The sequence below is a fragment of the Saccopteryx leptura genome, chromosome 3 (assembly GCF_036850995.1).
Source record: "Saccopteryx leptura isolate mSacLep1 chromosome 3, mSacLep1_pri_phased_curated, whole genome shotgun sequence".
NCBI lineage: Eukaryota > Metazoa > Chordata > Mammalia > Chiroptera > Emballonuridae > Saccopteryx > Saccopteryx leptura.
This window is the reverse complement of record NC_089505.1, coordinates 63,811,455-63,825,440: the sequence shown is the minus strand read 5'-3', so window position 1 is coordinate 63,825,440 and position 13,986 is coordinate 63,811,455. Positions and strand designations below refer to the sequence as shown.

Here is a 13,986-nt window from a genome sequence, read left to right as displayed (position 1 = left end):
TGTGCCCTGACTGGGGATTGAACTGATAACCTCAGTGCTTCTGGATGATGGTCTAACCGAGCTACCTGGCCAGTGCAGCATGAAATTATTTGATTCTTCATTTGTGACATTTTGGACTCAAATCTCAAGACACTAGTGGGTTAAACAAGATAGTTTTTATTTCTTTTTAGTTATTTTTAAGGAAGAGGAGAGGAGATAGTGAGACATACTCCTGAATGGACCCTGACCGAGATCCACCCAGCAACCCCTGTCTGGGGCCGATGCTTGGACCAACGGAGTTATCCTCAGCACCTGAAGCCAATGCTTGGACCAGCTGAGCTATCCTCAGTGCCTTGGGCCAATGCTTGAACCAGTCGAGCCACTGGCTGCAAAAGGGGAAGAGGGAGAGAAAGGGGAGAGGGAGGGAGAGAGAAGCAGATGGTCACTTCTCGTGTGCCCTGACCAGGGATTGAACCCGGGATGTCTGTACACTAGGCTGACACTCTATCCACTGACCCAACCAGCCAGGGCCAATAGTTCTTATTTCTTTAGAAATCCAGAGTTGGGCAGATGTGGTGGCCCTGAAGACATCAGGAACCCAGGCTCCTTCTAGTTCACTACTCCATCATTCTTTGCCTGTGGCCCTCATCCTCATATTCCAAGACAATGGCTAGAACTCCAGCCATCACCATTTTGCAGGAAGGAAAACTCCCTAACTCTTAGAGTACTGTACTGTACAGTAGTTCCTCAAATAACATCTTTTTATTACAATGTTGATAAGATGCCATAGGAATTTAACTCTTGTTTATATCAATTAGCCTATGGTAAAATTGATTGAAAAATTTTTAATTTATTGATTTTAGAGAGGACAGGAGAAAGAGAAACATCAATTTCTTGTTCCATTTATTTATGCACTTATTAGTTGATTCTTTTATGTACCCTGACTGGGAATCAAACCTGTAACCTTGGTTTATTGGGGTGACGCTCTAACGAACTGAGCTGCCTTGCCAGGGCTAAAATTGGTTTTGTTATGCATCATTTCACCTAAAAGTTGCAGACTCTATTGATGATGTTAAGTGAGGACTTTACTTTTTCTGTACACTTCTCACTGGTAAGTACTTAGCCATATGGAAGGGCTGCAGAGGAAACTCGGAAATGCAGTCTTTTAGCTGGGTGCATTCTGCCTGACAAACTCTTACTAAAGATCCCTATAATGAAAGGTTTAAAATAGCCACTTAATAGTATATTACATAAAAAGGGATTATGACATTTTAAAAATTCAAGTATAAGAGGGGAAATGGATATTGAGAGGCAGCTAACATTCTTGGTTGTTTTGTATTTTTTAAGATTTATTGATTTTAGAGGAGAGAGAGAAAGGCGGGAGGAGAAGCAGGAAGCAGCAACTCATAGTAGTTGCTTCTTGTATGTACCTTGACCTAGGAAACCCAGAGTTTTGAACTAATGACCTCAGCATTCCAGGTTGACACTTTATTCATTGTGCCACCACAGGTCAGGCTGATACTCTTATCAGGGAATCAAAATTTCCAGGGAGACTAGGATTTATCATAGTAGGTATTCATTGGTTAGATTTTAGAATAAGAGACCTGGGTTTGAACCTTCACTTGTCTTAATGATACTTCAGTTTCCTATGGAGGGAGGACCAGGTTATTTGGAAACAGGAAGTAAAAAATTAAAAAGCACCAAATAGTCCAGTGGTTTTCAATCATTTTGTACTTGAGGATCAGTGAAAATAGTATTATTTCAGGGACCGCTAAGGCAGAAATCACCCAGAGCATAAGCAAATTCAACTGAGATCATTTGGTCTCTAATCTTCATACAGCATCAGAGTGGTTAACTCAGACCAGCACGGAAATTCTGGCAGACTTGTCCGTGTATCAGCAGTAGAAAAACACTGAAATAGCCAATAAAATACAGTTAAGGAGACATCAAGCTGGAAATTTAAGGGGCCCTGAAGCCTCTTTTGTTCTGAGGGCACTTGCTGATGTAGACAAACTTAGGTTTCCTACTTGTAGCCTTATTGGGGCAGGCAGAAGTCAAGTCCAAAGCCTCCCCAAGGTGGGAAATCTAATAGGACCTGGGATCCCGCTGAACCACAGGCTGAGGTAAGGGTGACCCGGAAGTTGCAGAGATATTCTAAACACCTATGGGAGCACAAGACCAAAGAAAGAAGAAAGTGGACCTGAGAATTTAGTCACAGGATGGCCCTTGGCTCGGGTTTGCAGCCCAGGTTTGCATCAGTGATGTGTTCCAGGGTACGTCTAGCTGAGATGTGTGGCAGAAACAAACTAACCCTCTGGTGGAAGGAACTGTCATCTAGAGTCCCCTCAAGTAATTTCCAGACAATGAGTACTATAGTCAAGTAACCAAATACACATGGAAGTAAATCAGCATGAGCAAGAACCAGTGGAAACAACAGCAAAAGCAGGCTTCAGATGGTGAGACTGTCAGTCACAGAACAGAAGAACTTGGAAGTATCTGCAGGGAACTCAGAACTAAATAATGGCCTAGCAGATATGAAAGGAAAAAGCCCAAAAACATGTAATAACCAAAGTAAAAACTCAATGGCTGGGATAAACAGCAGTTAGACACAACTGACAATTTATTACACCAGAAATAAGCCCAAAAAGTAGAAGAGCCAGACAATGAAAACACGAAAGAAAGGTTATAGAGCAGTGGTAGTCAACCTGGTCCCTACCGCCCACTAGTGGGCATTCCAGCTTTCATGGTGGGCAATAGCAGAGCAACCGAAGTATAAATAAAAAGATTTAATTATAGTAAGTTGTTTTATAAAGATTTATTCTGCCAAACAGCGAAAATCCGAAATAAAGTACTTGGTAAGTAATTATAACTGCTTTATAAATTTTGTAAAGTTACTTCCCTACTTTATAAATCACCATTACTGTGGAACCGGTGGGCGGTTAGGAAATTTTAGTACTAACAGATACAAAAGTGGGCAGTAGGTATAAAAAGGTTGACTACCCCTGTTATAGAGGATAGGGTGAGAAGTCTAACATTTAATTGGCATTCTAGAATCAGAAGAGAGAATAGTGCAAAGATATTTAAAAACTGTGCTTCCTTTAACCTAGGCTGGTAAAAGACCAATAAGCCCAATGAGTTAGAAGCAGGATAAATAAAAAGAAATGTACACCTAGACACACTGTGCTATAAGTGTCCAGCTATGTGATTTTTGGCAACGGACTTCTCTGAAGCTCAGTTTTCTTTTTTTAAGTGAGAGGAGAGGAGATAGACTCCCACATGTGTCCCAACCGGGATCTACCCAGCACCCCCCCCCCCCCATGTGCTTGAATCAATCGAGCTATTCTCAGTGCCTGGGGCCATGCTCAAAACCTTTGAGCCACTGGCTGCAGGAGGGGAAGAGAGAAGGGGGAGAGAAACATGGTGGTTTCTCTTGTGTGCCCTGACTGGAAGCCCAGGACATCCATCCACAAGGCTGATGCTCTATCCACTGGCAAACTGGCCAGGGCCTGAAACTTAGTTTTTTTAATCTGAAAAATGAGAATATTGATGGTTCCTCAAAACATTGACATATGTTGCATCTAGAATACTCAATAATTGTGCTTACTAAATACACTTAGTGGCCCCTTCACAGCATGAGGCTGGGGGACCCTAAGTTTAGGGGACAAATGGGAGCTGGGGGGAAGCATCTTGCCAAGCAACGGCAGCCTCATCTGTAAAATGGAACCCTGAATCCTTGCCCCAGATTCATGCAAAAAATATGCATCAGGCCCTTGCCCGGTGCCCAGTGTGTAGTGCACTCAATCAAGAGGACTTGGGAGAGAGAGGTCTGGGGATGTAACTGAGCACTCTGCTTCCCTGCTCTAACATGGAGATGATGTCTCATACTTCTGGATGGCTGTGAGGCTAAGGGGACATGGCACACTTTAAGTTGGAACCATGCCTGCCACACAAGAAATGAACAGGAATCTCCTTGTGTTTTGAGAGCCTCCGGCTGATTGTCAGTTTCCCTTTCTGAATTCTAGATTTATGCCAATTCCACCTTTAAGAGGTCTTTAATTCCCCCATCCCTAACCCGACTGTAATTTACACCTAATTAAAAGCCTCAGGAGCCTGACCAGGTGGTGGCGCAGTGGATAGAGCATCGGACTGGGACACTGAGGACCCAGGTTTGAAACCCTGAGGTTGTTGGCATGAGCACCGGCTCATTGGCTTGAACATGGGATCATAGACCTGACCCCACAGTCGCTGCTGGCTTCAGCCCAAAGGTGCTGGCTTGACAAGGGGTCACTCATTTTGCTGGAGGCCTCCCCCCCCCCCCCAAAGCACATGAGAAAGCAATCAATGAACAACTAAGGTGCTGCAACAAATAATTGATGCTTCTCATCTCTCGCCCCTCCCGTCTGTCTGTCCCTATCTCTCCCTCTCTGACTCTCCCTGTCCAAGAAAAGAAAAAAAGCCTCAGGAGGCCTCATTCATGGTGGCACAGTGGATCAAGCGTCAACCTGGGATGCTGAGATCGCCTGTTTGAAACCCTGGGCTTGCCCCGTCAAGGCACATACGGAGTTGATGCTTCCTGCACCTCCCCCCTTCTCTTGCTTCCTCTCCTCCTGAAAATAAATAATTTAAAAAAAAAATGCCTCAGGAGGAGCTACCTTTTGTTAACAAGCTGTTGGTCCTACACAGGTGACTTGGAAGGGAGGTAGGATGCAGGGTTAGAAGCACAGCTGTGTGGGAGATTCTGGGCTCTAAATAACTGGTTTCTGAATCTCAGATCTGTCCGCTCCTCTGCAAAACAAGAAAGGAAATTGTACCTACCTCAGGCTTTGTGGAAGACGGAGTTGGTATCTATACAGTGCCATGGTGCTTGCCTTACAGTAGGTGCCCAGGAAATGTCAGCTACTATCACAGAATGTAAATTGAGAACCTTCTGTTTATCCTCTTTCATTAGATATCTTGAGTTTCGGCCCATGAATTCTCAAATCTTCAGCCTTGAGTTGGCTCAGGCCAGTGCTCACCTTCACTACTTAATAACCCTCCTTCCCGGCCTGACATTCCTGCTGCCTCCTAGGTGTCCATCAGTCACAGAGCAGCAGGCACAGAGCCCAGCATAGGACTCCCTCTCTAGGCACCCGCTATATTACGGTTTTCTTTGGATAGGTTTGTTAAGCAGCTGGGAACATACCGAACTCGATCCTTATGGATAGCACATCCCAAACTTTGCTAATCATGAGATTTCCTTGGGTGCTTGTTAAATTCCCAGCCTCTCCCTAAAGTTCATTATGTCTGGGTAGAACCTGGTAGTCTGTTTTTTTGTTTGTTTTTTTGAGAGGCAGGGAGAGAGATGGGAACATTGAGCTGCTCCTGTATGTGCCCTGACTGGGGAGTTGAACTGGCAACCTCACACTCCAGGACAGCGTTCCAACCAACTGAGCTATCTGGCTGGGGCTTAATTTTTATTGATTTTTTTTTTCCATAGAAACAGAGGAAGGGAGAGGGGAAGAGAACGGAAGCACTTGTTGTTCCACTCAGAGTCTGCATTTTTTAATAAGTACCCCAGCTGAGTGAAAATTAAGTAGGGTTAGGAAATCCTTCTTCAGGCCATCACTAGAGCTGTAGTTACACCCACCATCTCACACTTCTGTATCACAACTAAAAGGGACAGGATAGTTTGGTATAACTAGTTCGCAGTGACTCCTGGTCTGTCTTATTCCTTTCATAAACACGCTCAAACTATTAAAACCCAGTGTTTCCCAAAGTATCTTCCGAGTTCTGCGAAGTGCTTCCCAATAAAGAGATTCAATGGTGAAATACTTGGGAAAACACTGCATTGTCTTACCCTTGAAAATTCACATTGTGCCATGAAGAAATTTACCGAATGTCTCACCCTGCTTCTGTGCTCCCTTTTCTTATGCAACACCCACCTATTATGCTAGTTCTGCAGATTTTTTGCAGAAACACTAGTTTGTTGCCCATTAGATCTACAGAATCTGGAGTTCCCAAGTATTGGCTTCCATCTCCTCTGTCCCTGCTTACGGGCACATCCTCTGGGCGCCGCCCATGGCACATCCACGTGGGTGCTAGGTCTGGACTTGTGCAGTAGCAGAGCTGCCATTCTGGAGAATGAACTGCCATGAAAAAGCCACAGAGAGTTCTTTGGGTTGGGTGGTGTTGCTGGTCCGCGTGGTAGTCCATGGTTTGCTGACAAACTAAGGACAGCGTTTGGCCCCTGCAAACCTTCAGCCCGGTATCTGCCTCAGAACGTGGCCCAAGCTCTTACTGCTTTGGCTCTCACCCCACACGTTCTCTTCCATGTCTTTGAAGAGTGGCAGCTTGAGACAGTCAAAGGAAAGAGGGTCTTCCAATCACAGCACAAGTAGAGCCAAAGGTATTAAACAGAATGAGCCAGCACACCCGAGGGGCCCCAGCCTGAGCTCCGCTGGTTCTGGGTGCCCTTGGCACACCCCTGCCGGGCGCTTCTTCAGAGTCAACCCAGCAGGCTACAGCCCCAGATATTCAGCCAGGAACACGGCGAGGATGCGGCTCAGGTTATGCACCGTGGGTGGGTGCAGGTTGGCCTCAGAGTCGTCAGGTGTGTGCCAGACAGAGGGGAAGGGTGTGGAGATGAGGTGAAGCACTGGGACCCCTGTGGGACAGACAGAAGACTCCATCAGGCCCATGGCTGACCCAGGAGCCCAAACCCAGACCGTCCCTTCCCCCCAGAAGATACTCTGTTCTGGCAATTGAAGAACTCTGAACAATCACTTTGTGTGTGGGTACAGGTTAGTTTAAATATATACCCAGTATAGCTATTGTTTTCATAATACAAATTAAGAGAAACTCACAAGTTAATAGATTGTGGAAAGACCAATAGAAGGGGCAGATGTCTGACTCTCCTTGCCAGGTATACCTCACCAGGCTCTTTTTCTCTTCTTTACTAATAGTTAGCACTCATATAGTACTTGCTCTATTCCAGGCCCTACTCTAAGGCTATACATCACACACACCATTTTATCTTTATAATAATCCTTTAAGGTGAGTACCATAATGACCGCCAGTTTACAGATGTGGACACAGAGGCACAGAAGCAGGCAGAGTGATTAGCCTAAGGTCCCAACTCTAGTAAACAGCACAGTCAGCATTTGAACCCAGGCCACCTCCTGTTTCCAGAGTCTGTGCTCTTAACCACTGTTCTACACTGGGTTCCCGTCCTCAGAGCACTTTTCTCTGCGTTCGTCCAGATTTGCTAAATATTGGTCTTCCCACTAGACAGGAGGCAGGCAGATTATGGCCCATCACTCCATCCCTACATCTCGCTCAGTACCTGCCTTGGGAAGTATTCATTGAAGGAAGGCATTGTAAGGAATGTATATTTGTTGAGCGAGTAAATTATAGAGCAAAAACTTAAAAAGCAGTTTTTAGCACTTACTCTATGCCAAGTATTATATAAACAGGCATTTTATATACCTAATCTCATTTCATCCTCACAACCCTGTTATTATGAAAATACACATAGATGTGTTTTTTATGTATAAGTCTCTTCATTTTTCCCAAAGAAATGGGGGCTTAGAGAGGCTAAATCATTTGCCTTAGGCCAACAAGTGGTAAATTGCAGATCCTGGAACCCAGACCAATTCTGAAATCTATGTTCTGAACCCCTCTACCAGATGTCTTCTATCCTGATTATGCATCAGAATACTCTGGAAGTATTTTAAATTAACACAGAGCTCTCCTGGCCAGGTGGCTCAATGCATAAAGCATTACCCTCATGCACTGATGGGTTCAATTCCCAGTAAAGGCACATACGAGCGGCAATCAATGAGCGCACAACCTAAATGGAGCGACTAAGTGGCTAACAACAAGCTGATGCTTCTCTCTCTTTCTCCTTCCCCCCTTCCTCTCTCAAATCAATGGAAAAAGTTTAAAAATATAAATAAATAATTAAATGACACAGAGGCCTGAGATAATGGTTGGGCAGGCCTGAAATGTGACTGGGCCTTTTTCAGAGCTCCTTGGGTGATTCTGCTGGGACGCCCAGGTGTTGAAAGGCAAGAGCTAGAAGAAACTGCAATCGCTGAGGCACAAACAAAAGTAGCTCGCATTTCTCAGATGCTTGTTATGTGCCGGGAACTGGTCCAAGAAAGGTCTTTACTTTCTGTATTAGCACATTCAACCACCTTAACAAGGTACGAACTGAGACGGGCTGTTATTATACCCACTTTACAAATGAGGAAATCAAGGCACAAACAGGGTAAGCAACTTGCTACCAGTCTCCCTCCCACTCTGGGAAGGGGTCAGGCCCAGGTCCCATCTGTGGCTCCCTGGGACCTCCGATCCCCATTCCTCCCTGTGGCAAGTACCTCGGCGGAGGAAGGGAATGTGGTCGTCCTCCACAGAGCCAGGGGGCTCCCCGGACTGGAAGTACATCACTTCCTGGGGATGAGACTGTAGCAGGTTCAAACGGTGCAGGCGCTTCTCTGGAAGCAGTGGAGATTAGAGAGCAAAGGTCAGCTCCTCAGTGGTCAGAGGTTCCCCTGCTCACAAATCAGAGGAGGGGAGGAGGGCCTGAAGTTAAAGCACTGGTCATCCACAATAAGAATGGAAGTTAGGCCTGGCCTGTGGTGCAGTGGATAAAGCATGGACCTGGAATGCTGAGGTCGCCAGTTCAAAACCTGGGCTTGCCTGGTCAAGGCACATATGAGAAGCAATTATACTATCAGTTGATGCATGCTGCTCCTCCCCGCCCTCCTCCCCACTTTTCTCTCTCTCTCCTCTCTCTAAAATCAATAAAATCTTTAAAAAAAAAAAGAATGTTAGTGGCCCTGGCCAGGTAGCTCAGTTGGTTAGAGCATTGGTCTGTTATGACAAGGTTGTAGGGGTTGCGGATTCAATCTCTGATCAGGGAACATACAAGAGATCAACCAACACATGCATAACAACAAAGCAATGTTTCTCTCCCCTCTTCCCACCCCCCTTTCCACCTTCCTTTCTCTCTAAAATCGATTTAAAAAAAAGAATAAATGTTAATTACCCCTTACTGCAGGGGTACCACATTTCCCTATTATCATTACCATCACGTCCACTTTACATACTGGAACTTGAGACTCAGAGATGAAGCCACTTGCCCAAGTTCACACAGCTAGTAAAGAGAGTCAGGATTTGAACCCAGGGCTACCTGACCCCGCGCCCCATTTGTAATCACAACTGCTGTGGGATCTGTTTATGTTCTGCCCTTTGTATTAGTGCCTTAAAGAGAGGCTAGGGAGGTAGAGGGAAGGCTGGATGACCTCTCAGAGGACAGGTGCCTGCCCCACCCCCTACCCCAACCCTCCCACTCACATTCCAGGCTGAAGCCTGCCTCCACTGTCACCCTTACCAATGCTCCTTAGCCGATGGAACCAACGAGCTGTGCGAGGGAAGTGACTGTAGAAGGTCGGATGGGGAGCTCCCAGGAGATCAAGAAGCACAAAGAGCTCCTAGGGAGAGAGGCCAGGACTGGAGAGGCCGGGCAGGACGGTGCCAACCCTGCCTCAGTCCCTCCCTCACTCACCGGAACCCAATGGGGTCCTGGTCTTACAATAGCCTGGATCCGGGTGGGTCCGGGGCTGTGGGGTGCAGACTCCATGAGCTGGGCCAGGTGCCGGGAGCCATAGAGGGAGTCCCGGGGTCCCCATTCCTTCAGCGCTTCTTCACCATCCAAAAAGAGCAGCTGCAAGGTCACTGGGGCTGTCTGTGGGAGCCGGTGCTCAGTGCCAGCCCTCACCTCGCCCACCCCCATTTCCTGCCTGCGCGCAGAGCTGAATGGGACAAACTAGGCCTCCTCACTCTTAGAGCATAGTGGCCTAGAATACAGACTGAGCCAGACAGCCTGGGTTCAAATTCTGGCTCAACTGCTTCCTGGCCAAGCAGTCATAGTTAAGCTACTAACTTCTCAAAGCATCAGTTTCCTCATGTAGAAATGAGGTTAATCAGGTCTATCCAGCCCAGTGGATAGAGTGTCATCCTGGAGCATCGAGGTCTCAGGTTTGATCCCAGGTTCACAGGTCAGGCAATATGAGAAGCAATCAGTGGGTGCATAACTAAGTGGGGCAATGAGTTGATAATTCTCTCTCTCTCTCCTTTCTTCTCTTCTCCCCCTTCCTCTCTCCAAAATAAAGAGAAAGAAAAATTTCTATTCATAGGGGAAGATCCAAATCCAGGTCCTAGAATAGTGACTGACACACAGTGGTTAGCTCTGATTATTATCATTATTCCTAGCCTGTTTAGCAAAAGAGACAGAACCACAAATGAATAATTATATAAACAGTGAAATGCAGTTGGGACAAATACTTCCAAGAACTAGTGGGTCCTAAATGAGCACGGGAAGGGGTTGGGGAAACCTGGCCTGGGAGCAGGTCGGATCTGCTGGAAAAGGGATGTTTGCACTGAAGCTGCGTGGGAGCTGGCCTGGCAAAAATGGAGCGGAGGGAAGATTGTCCCAGGCACAGAAGCGATAGGGACCAGGCTGGGGCCAGAGAGGTTTGGGAAGAGGCCTGAAGGGGCAGGGAGCCTGGGCTTTGGGACACTGGGGTTTAGCCACGGGAGGGGGTCAAAGCAGGGCAGGAGCATGAGGCAACTCATGTTTTCATTCCTTCATTCCACACATTTTAATTGACATCCTACTTTATTCCAGGCACTATTCTGGACCCCGGGTAGAGAGCAGAAACAAAAGCAGCCGAGTCCCTGCCTAGATGGAGCTTATTCTAATTGTAGGGACAGACAAATCAACATCAGCACCACAAACCCTGGGACAGTAACAGGGTGGTTGTGGAGGCCTCGTTGAGGAGATAACATCAGAGTGAACCCCTGAATGAAGGCTGGGAGCCAGCTAGGAAGATATCTGAGAAAAACACATTCTAGGCAGAGCAAACAGCAAGTGCAGGTGCCTGAGGTGGGGCTGAATCTGGTGGATCTGAGGTACACAAGGCAGTGGGTACCTAGAGTGGAGTAGGCAAGGGATGAGGGGTGGCAGATGAGACTAGAAAGGTGTCAACACAACTCATGGGCCACTGCAAGAACCCTGGCTTATGCATGAAGTGAGGTAGGACCCATGGGAAGGTTTGGGGCAGAGGAGAGACAGAATCTAACACCCAGGAGGTAGGAAGATCCCTGTAGCTTCGTATGTGTAGTGAAGGCAGGAAGACTAGACCAGGCAAAGGAGGGTAGTAGCTTCAACCAAGCTGACCCCTGCCCTCCACCTCTACCCTACCCCCACTCCTCACCTGATCCTTGGCTCTGCTCAGTTCCTGGTTGAGGGCCTGGGCCAGCTCCAATAGCAGGGCACAAGGCACAGCTGAATCTGTGGCCCCTACAAAGGGGGCCAACTCAGATGGGAAGAGCTTTGAGTCATAATGGCAGGCAAGGGTGAGGTGACGAGCAGCCCCTGGGTCCAGCGTGGCCACCACGTTGGCAAAGTCCAGTGGCCCCAGGGGCGTTGAGGCTGTGAAGGGGTCCAGCTCCACATGCCAGCCTGCTGTCAGGGTCCGCAGAGTGGCCTCCAGGAACTAGTGGCAAGAGAGAGGCGGGAGGGTGTATGAGGATACTACAAAGGAGGTCAGGAGACGGGCCATGTGGCCTGGGCCATGCAGAGCAGTTTGGGTTGACACACAAGTCCCACTTTGGTTTGACTCATTCTTTTGAAATACTTCTGCTAAGTACTTACTAATGTCAGGCATAGAACGACCCCACCTCTTGATACCAAGACTGATCACAGCTCACTCTTCAATAGTGGTAACTGTGCCAAGCCCTGTTCTAGGAACTCTTAGGGAAGAGACTGTCAGTGGCTCAATTTGAAGGTGAAGAAACTGAGGCACAGAGAGATTAAGACACTCCTTCAAGGTCATAGTCCAAGTGGCTGACATGGGACTGAACTCAGGCAGTAAACAAATGACTCTTAATGCTTTCTGGAAAGCAATATGGGAGGCCATATACAGATATTAAAGCACCAGCTCTGAGGCCAACCTGTTTGGATTGAATCCCTAGGTACACCATTTATTAGCCGTTTGATTTGGACAAAATGCCAAACTGCTCTGGCCTCAGTTTCCCCACTTGCATAATGAAGATCACATCAGTACCCACCTCATAGGGCTGCTACCTGTGCCTAGCACACAGTAAGCTTTTTTTAAAAATTTTTTTTAATTTATTCATTTTAGAGAGGAGAGGGAGAGACAGAGAGAGAGAGAGAGAGAGAGAGAGAGAAGAGAGAGAGAGAGAGAAGCGGGGGAGGAGCTGGAAGCATCAACTCCCATATGTGCCTTGACCAGGCAAGCCCAGGGTTTCGAACCGGCGACCTCAGCATTTCCAGGTCAACGCTTTATCCACTGTGCCACCACAGGTCAGGCCACAGTAAGCTTTTAGTGGGAGCACTGCAGAGGGTAGTACAGCCTGGAGGTTACTCAAGAACAAGATGAGCTCCACTCAGAGATAGAGCTCTGCCTTTTAGTTAGTGCTTTGGGATCTTGGGCAGAATTCCTATTTCCCATTCCCTGGAGGTCTGAGGGGTCAGATGCCGCCCTTTACCTTTCTGACTTGGAGATTGCCGGGACTACCCGGGGTTCGCACAACCAGCAAGGGGCGCAGGTAAGTATTCCAGAGACGCTGCGGATCCAGTTGCCCCACCACTCTCCGCATTCGGGCTTCAGGGAGGCTTCCAATCAACGGGCCCTTGGGTGGAAGGTGGGAGGGGGGAGAGAAAAGCGTGAGAGCAGTCCCAATTCGGACCCTACTTCTGACGCTGTCGCCCCAATTCCTCTTCCTAATCGCGGCTCCCAGCATTGCAGGTTTCTAGGATAAATCCTAGACGCAGGAAAAGTCCCTCCAAGCCCATGCAGTTCAGCATACACCAATCCTGTTGGGAAATCGCGGCCCAGCAAGAGGAAAGGACTCTTCCAAATCGTTGGCTTTAGGATTAGAATTCAGAACTCCCAGATTCACTACACTAGACCCTTCCTTTTAAAGAAAAGCCACTATTACAGAACAAGCCCGAAACCTTATTCCATTGACAAGGGGCATACGTCCCAAAGACGACAATGGTGGCACCTGCTGCTAGGGCCTCACGATAAAGTCACGTCCACTAGAGACCTTAGAGGAAGCGAGGAATAAGGGTCCCCGCAGGTCCCCGCAATGCCCCCGCCAGGCCTCACCCGCAGCACCCGGCTCGGCGGCAGCTCTTCAGTCCGGTGGTGCCAGCTGCTCCAGATGGTGTAAAACGCCGAGGCCACGGCCAGCGCCAGCAACATCAGGGGCAACAGATGCCCCCGCGGTAGCAGGCGGCGATCGGGCGGTGAGGGTGGCTGCAAGAGGCCGCGTTCCCCGGGCCGTAGCCGGGGCCGCCCGCGACCCCCGGAACGCATGGCAGCTTCACGCAGAAACCGGTCCTGGACAGCAGATCAAAATTAGGCCCAGCCAAGTCCCACCCCATGGAATCATCGGACCAATGAACAACAAGAGCGGCTGCAGCATTCTACCCTCCTGGGACCAGTGAAGCCAATGGAGACTGTCGTTCTGAGGACACGCCTCCCTGTCTCCCTGGGGCTTTTTGGCGTTGGTACCCTCTGAGAGTTGCACAACCCGAAAGGGAGCGCGCAGCCGGTAGGCTCCGCCTCAGCGTTGAGGGGAAGCCAATGAGAAGCGTTTGATCACGAAAAACATTAGATCTCCCTGTACAGATCCACGCCCCTCCCGGATGTAGGCAAAGTATTGGTTTCACTGAGCCGGAAAGGTGAATACTGTAGACACGTAAACGAACCATTCCGAAAGAAAAAGAGGCGGAGTCTATCCTTGAGCGTGAGGAGTGGATTGGCTTTTCGGAGGCCGCGCCCCGAAGGGAAGACTGGCGGGTATTTGGAAATAGCGTGTCCTTTTCTTTGTGCATCTGTGCCCTTAAGTCGGACCCGCTTTCTTTATCTCTTCATTTTCGTAAACCTCTAACCCGTATGGTCCTAAATGTCCTTGAATAACTTAAGCAAGCCC

The 13,986-nt window shown here is 48.1% G+C and overlaps 1 protein-coding gene across 6 annotated transcripts; it reads right to left on the bottom strand.

The window, feature by feature from the left end:
* Nucleotides 1–61: 61 nt before the first annotated feature.
* Nucleotides 62–13,681, bottom strand: QPCTL (glutaminyl-peptide cyclotransferase like). 6 transcript variants are annotated; one of them, XR_010750094.1, is made up of 8 exons: nt 13,158–13,638; nt 12,535–12,678; nt 11,238–11,519; nt 9,554–9,706; nt 9,353–9,452; nt 8,337–8,453; nt 4,632–6,622; nt 62–365 (listed from the first exon to the last, which is right to left on the bottom strand). XR_010750094.1 is itself a non-coding variant. In XM_066373786.1 (7 exons), the coding sequence occupies exons 1-7, from the start codon at nt 13,365–13,367 to the stop codon at nt 6,477–6,479; spliced, it is 1,131 nt and encodes a 376-aa protein (XP_066229883.1). In that variant the 5' UTR covers nt 13,368–13,668; the 3' UTR covers nt 374–6,476. The 6 variants fall into 6 exon arrangements, 5 of the variants coding, with proteins under 5 accessions (XP_066229886.1, XP_066229883.1, XP_066229882.1 ...); XM_066373786.1 differs by lacking the exon at nt 62–365 and having other exon boundaries at nt 374–6,622; nt 9,554–9,685; nt 13,158–13,668; XM_066373785.1 differs by lacking the exon at nt 62–365 and having other exon boundaries at nt 374–6,622.
* Nucleotides 13,682–13,986: the final 305 nt, after the last annotated feature.

Excerpts from the sequence above, each read along its gene's own strand:
- QPCTL (XM_066373785.1), bottom strand. The coding sequence starts at position 13,367 with ATGCGTTCCGGGGGTCGCGGGCGGCCCCGGCTACGGCCCGGGGAACGC. Across the intron at positions 12,679-13,157 it reads CGCCGAGCCGGGTGCTGCGG|GGCCCGTTGATTGGAAGCCT; the intron begins GTGAGGCCTGGC and ends CTTCCACCCAAG. Across the intron at positions 9,453-9,553 it reads CCACCCGGATCCAGGCTATT|GAGCTCTTTGTGCTTCTTGA; the intron begins GTAAGACCAGGA and ends CTCTCTCCCTAG.